This window comes from Physella acuta, unplaced genomic scaffold, assembly GCF_028476545.2.
Source record: "Physella acuta isolate Inbredline_101_S28 unplaced genomic scaffold, ASM2847654v3 ptg001442l, whole genome shotgun sequence".
NCBI classification, from domain to species: Eukaryota; Metazoa; Mollusca; class Gastropoda; family Physidae; genus Physella; species Physella acuta.
In genome coordinates this window covers 87,096-91,866 of record NW_026732957.1, presented here as the reverse complement: position 1 = coordinate 91,866, position 4,771 = coordinate 87,096, and the positions used below count along the sequence as shown (strand labels likewise).

Genomic DNA, 4,771 nt, shown 5'->3' with positions numbered 1-4,771 from the left:
AGGGGCTCTAAGTTATATTTTCCTGGGGGCTCTAAGTTATATTTTCCTGGGTGCTCTAAGTTATATTTTCCTGGGTGCTCTAAGTTATATTTTCCTGCGGCCGAACGAGATATTTTTCTAGGGGCCCAACAATATATTTTTCTGTGGGCTCTAAGTTATATTTTCCTGGGGGCTCTAAGTTATATTTTCCTGGGGGCTCTAAGTTATATTTTCCTGGGGGCTCTAAGTTATATTTTCCTGCGGCCGAACGAGATATTTTTCTAGGGGCCTAACAATATATTTTTCTTGGAGCTCACAGGGATTCGTCCCTGTAGACCAGCGGGCTAGCACACCCCTGTAAGCTCACAGATTCATCTGCCTTTTGAAATAACAGACTCACAGGTGTAAGAAAAGACATGTAAGTTCAACCTAGAATACGCTTATCCTTTATTTCCGTTTCAAGTAGGCCTACCTCTAGTTATTATCTTAACTAAATACACTGTGCTATTGTCGGGGTCAAGATAGGGGTTATAATTATATAGGTCAATAAACATGACAAACACATTTCCATTGTAAGATATGTGAGGCCCATAATAGACCTCACGGGATGTATATCAAGGTCTTGGTTAAGATAGAGTGATGTCGAATTGCGCGTTCTAAATTGTATTTATTTTAAAGTTTTGCAAACCCCGATCCACAACAAAAATGTAATTAACTACAACAAACTTTGAACAAAAACTATACTCCAAGCTTCATCAATACATTAGGAAGACATTTCTATTGAATTAATTTAAATTGTTATTCAAAAGAGGATATTGGGGCTTTGTTGGCTAAAATATATTACATCATTTTTGTGGTTTGGCTTTTTGTAATAAAGGGATAGGCAAGGGTAGTGAAGGGTACGTACAAATCGGTAAAATAAAAAGTCTAATTTAATCTCGTCCATGTTGTTCTATTTTATTGTGTGTATGTACTTCTAAATACCTTATTACAAAACAAAGTGTGAGAATTTTGTTTTGAATAGACAAATTACTGCCAGCATTTTGTGTTTCTTTACAAAAATCGCAGTCATCCATTCTCTCCATTGTGCGAGTTAAACTAGGTAATGCAGGTGAAATTTGTTTTCAATTTTAATCCCTGCGCGCGCAGACAATACCTTCGTTGTGAAGTGACACGTCAGTCAGACACGTGGCAGGCTGTGATACGTCACAGGGGGGGGGGGTGGCCAGACTGTGTACCGTCGTCTCATTGGTCAAAGCTGGTCATCTGACCATCTTTGGCTTACACTGCTAGTTATGTAAAGAATAAAAAACAAACATGCTAAATTAACATATCTGAAACTGAATTGCATTATGTAAAACTAAATTAAAAGTTTTAATGACCTTACAGATTACCATAGCTAAGTGACACAAAGGCGGTGACTCAATATGTAGATGGATCCCTTTTTAAAACTACCGAGCTCCTAGTGTGAAAGTAACCATTTTGCTTCAAAGGGATGTAGCTAGAATAATGCGCTGTATATAATCTTTTATGATTTCCTTCCCTTTGAAATTTTTCTTTCCGTTTTTATAATTATTCCTGTTTTTATTTTAATATTTTTATTTAAAAAGATTATTTCCTATTTCATCACTTGGTGCGCGATTCTTTTTCTTTTCTACGAGATTGTACTCTATTTTAAAAAGTTTAAGTAACTGAAAATGGATTAAAAATCAAGTCTATATCCCGAGTTGCCATCCCCCGTAGTGTTATATAAGAATATGCAAGAAAGTTTAGGGGAGATCACTCCCGGTTTATTTTAAAAGTTATATTTTTCGCAATTTTGTGTAGTACAGTGCGAGGTAGCTTACAGTAAGTTACCAGACATCTTAGTAATTTAACTACGGCTTTTTCTCCAGATATGGTTCGTTGGTTATATTAATAATTAATAAAGGGAACTGCGTGGTCGAGTGGTAGAATGTACGACTGACAACTCGAAAATCTCGAGTTCAGATCTCAAGCACTCCCATTTTGGGGCAACATCACATTCTAAACAAATTAACGCATTCACATTAAATAATTGTGTTATTTCTACAGAATATTATTCTATTTTTTATGGCTACTTATTAATTGCGCAATAATTGAAGTTTTATGTTAAGGAATAAGTATCAATACTGTTACTGGTGCTAGTTAAATAAGTGACTAGGCCTATAGTTCACTCTAAAATCTATGAGCGATAAATAAACACACCTTCATTATACATTTTTGTAAGGTTTAAGTTTAGTAGCATATACATCAGTGATAAATATTGTCTATTTTATAAGATTTGCTGCTTAATTTGAATTTTTAAAAACAAAATATAGAATATCTCCCCATGATAATTTTTATATTTGAGCGGAGAGTAGGAAAGACTATAAAATAATTTAAAACCAATGTTACAAGTTTTAAATATTTTGACTAACGTTTTAAACCAAATATGTTATAGATTATTATATGGAGTGTCGATTGTTGTAATGATATACTTATAGGCCTACTTATGTATGTTTGTTTGAAAAATATCGTATCAGTTAACTGGCAATTTTGATGTGAATACGTAGAACGTCTTGGACGGTCATTAAGAACATGCTTTTAAATTAGGGATTGTTGGACGGCCACGCAAGTACACTTTAAGACATAACGGTCAATTTGGACGGCTTTACAATTACATTTTTAGAAATAAGTTTTCATTTGGACGGGCATTCAAGCCCATGTTTTAAAATCAACGTAATTTAGGACGGCCATGCATATCCTTGTTTCTATTATTTCCTAAGATTAATGACAAGATTTTCTCCAATGATTAAGGACATTACTAAACGGAAACGAATCCGATTTATTCCTGTTAAGCTAAAAATAACTGTTGATAAACTTACATGTAGCTTTCACACCACATACATTCTTACAGTATGTTATTCTATCTGTACACACATAAACATATAAGATGAAACAGGGTACTATTGAACAGAAATGTAAGTTTCCTGTAAAAAAAAAAATTAAAAATAAAAAATAAAAAAAAGAAAGCTACATTTGGTTTTAACAAAACAAAATTCTGAATGATAATAATAAAACACGAACATAATTTTTTTTAAAATTTTTATTTCGCAATTATTTTTTTGTGCGAATGTGTGTGGGTGGATCAGTATCTTGGGCAATTTGGCGCGTATTTCTGACAGTCTCTTGTGTAGACGTTAAACACCATCTTGGCCACAAAACGGTTGCCATTGTAGTAGGCATCGGGACAGGGTCTGTTAACAGGAAGGAAATTAATTTATTGCATGTTAGGATACATGAATGTTTTTTTGTGTGGTAAAATAAAATTAGAAGAGCGATATTCTATAGTTCTGAAAATTACTAATTGTTCAAATACTTAGGTCAACTTTGTTTCACCTATATCAGAAGACTAGCCGAGTTACGCCTTAGAAAAATATAACTCGTGTTTTAGTTTGTTTGATGCTCAGCGTCAGATGTAAAGATTCGGTTAGTCGTGGTTACATTTAAATACAGAAACATCTGACAACTTATATCTGATAACAAACGCCTGATAAATTACCTCAAGTAAAGAATCTTGTGACAACTTACCTCAGGTAAAAAAAAGTCTTACAACTCAGGTAAAAAAAAGTCTTACAACTCAGGTAAAAAAAAGTCTTACAACTCAGGTAAAAAAAAACAACTTACAACTCAGGTAAAAAAAAGTCCTACAACTCAGGTAAAAAAAAGTCTTACAACTCAGGTAAAAGAAGTCTTACAACTCAGATAAAAAAAGTCTTACAACTCAGGTAAAAAAAAAGTCTTACAACTCAGGTAAAAAAAATTCTTACAACGCAGGTAAAAAAAAGAGTCTTACAACTCAGGTAAAAAAGTCTTACAACTCAGGTAAAAAAAAGTCTTACAACTCAGGTAAAAAAAAAGTCTTACAACTCAGGTAAAAAAGTCTTACAACTCAGGTAAAAAAAAGTCTTACAACTCAGGTAAAAAAAACGTGTGACAACTTACCTCAGGTAAAGAATTTCGTTAGAGCAGGTGGCGTAGTAGCCATACTGACAATGGCTGCAGAGTGGGTAGTCGCCGTTTGGACGTCTCAGACATGCGTCACGGGAGTATTGGTCAACACATGAAATGGCTGAAAGTATTTTTACGCTTAGTTATGGTCAAAGGGAAGTAATATAGATAATTATGACTGCCGATTTAGGCTAACAGAGTTACATTTCTTAGATTTGAAAGTTTAAATAAATACAAATTCAAACTTAATTTTAATAAAAAAAACCTCAATAAAATACGATATTATCAATTGAATATTCTGGTTTTAACAGCATAGTGACTTCGTAATCCTACCATAATAAAATAGCCGTTAATTATTTAAGCCTACAGAAATAACAACCAGACATCACTACACTAAGATAATGGGCGCCCAAGTTTTGTATCAAATGCACACGCATAATTTAACTAACGATTTATTAAATTAGTAGGAAAAGTAGATTGTGTATATGTTTATTAAAACTTTTTTTTTCTATATTCCTGATATTTCCGCAAAAAAACACATGTCTTTTTCTCGATCTTTTTCTATTTTTAAAAATTGTCTAAAAATAGAAAATTGAAACTAATTTAATTAACTAATTAGGCCAACTGCCAAGATTACCTGGTCTGGGGGGAGACAGACGAGATCCGTCCTCGTCAGCTACTGCTGCGCCCAACCAGCAGACGACGAGAATTGCTAAGGTCACGTGTCCGTTCATTTCTGTACTGCTTTTAGTTGTTGGTTATCCAAAGGGTTGAGAAAAGT

The 4,771-nt window shown here is 33.6% G+C and overlaps 1 protein-coding gene across 1 annotated transcript; it reads right to left on the bottom strand.

Annotated features, from left to right (window-relative positions):
• Positions 1 to 3,095: 3,095 nt before the first annotated feature.
• LOC131927885 (uncharacterized) lies at positions 3,096 to 4,771 on the bottom strand. Its single transcript, XM_059283755.1, has 3 exons — positions 4,628 to 4,771; positions 3,985 to 4,111; positions 3,096 to 3,236 (listed from the first exon to the last, which is right to left on the bottom strand). Exons 1-3 carry the CDS (start codon positions 4,722 to 4,724, stop codon positions 3,128 to 3,130), a joined length of 333 nt encoding a protein of 110 aa, XP_059139738.1. The 5' UTR covers positions 4,725 to 4,771; the 3' UTR covers positions 3,096 to 3,127.

Excerpts from the sequence above, each read along its gene's own strand:
- LOC131927885 (XM_059283755.1), bottom strand. The coding sequence starts at position 4,724 with ATGAACGGACACGTGACCTTAGCAATTCTCGTCGTCTGCTGGTTGGGC. Across the intron at positions 4,112-4,627 it reads TCTGTCTCCCCCCAGACCAG|CCATTTCATGTGTTGACCAA; the intron begins GTAATCTTGGCA and ends AAATACTTTCAG. Across the intron at positions 3,237-3,984 it reads AACGAAATTCTTTACCTGAG|ACCCTGTCCCGATGCCTACT; the intron begins GTAAGTTGTCAC and ends TCCTGTTAACAG.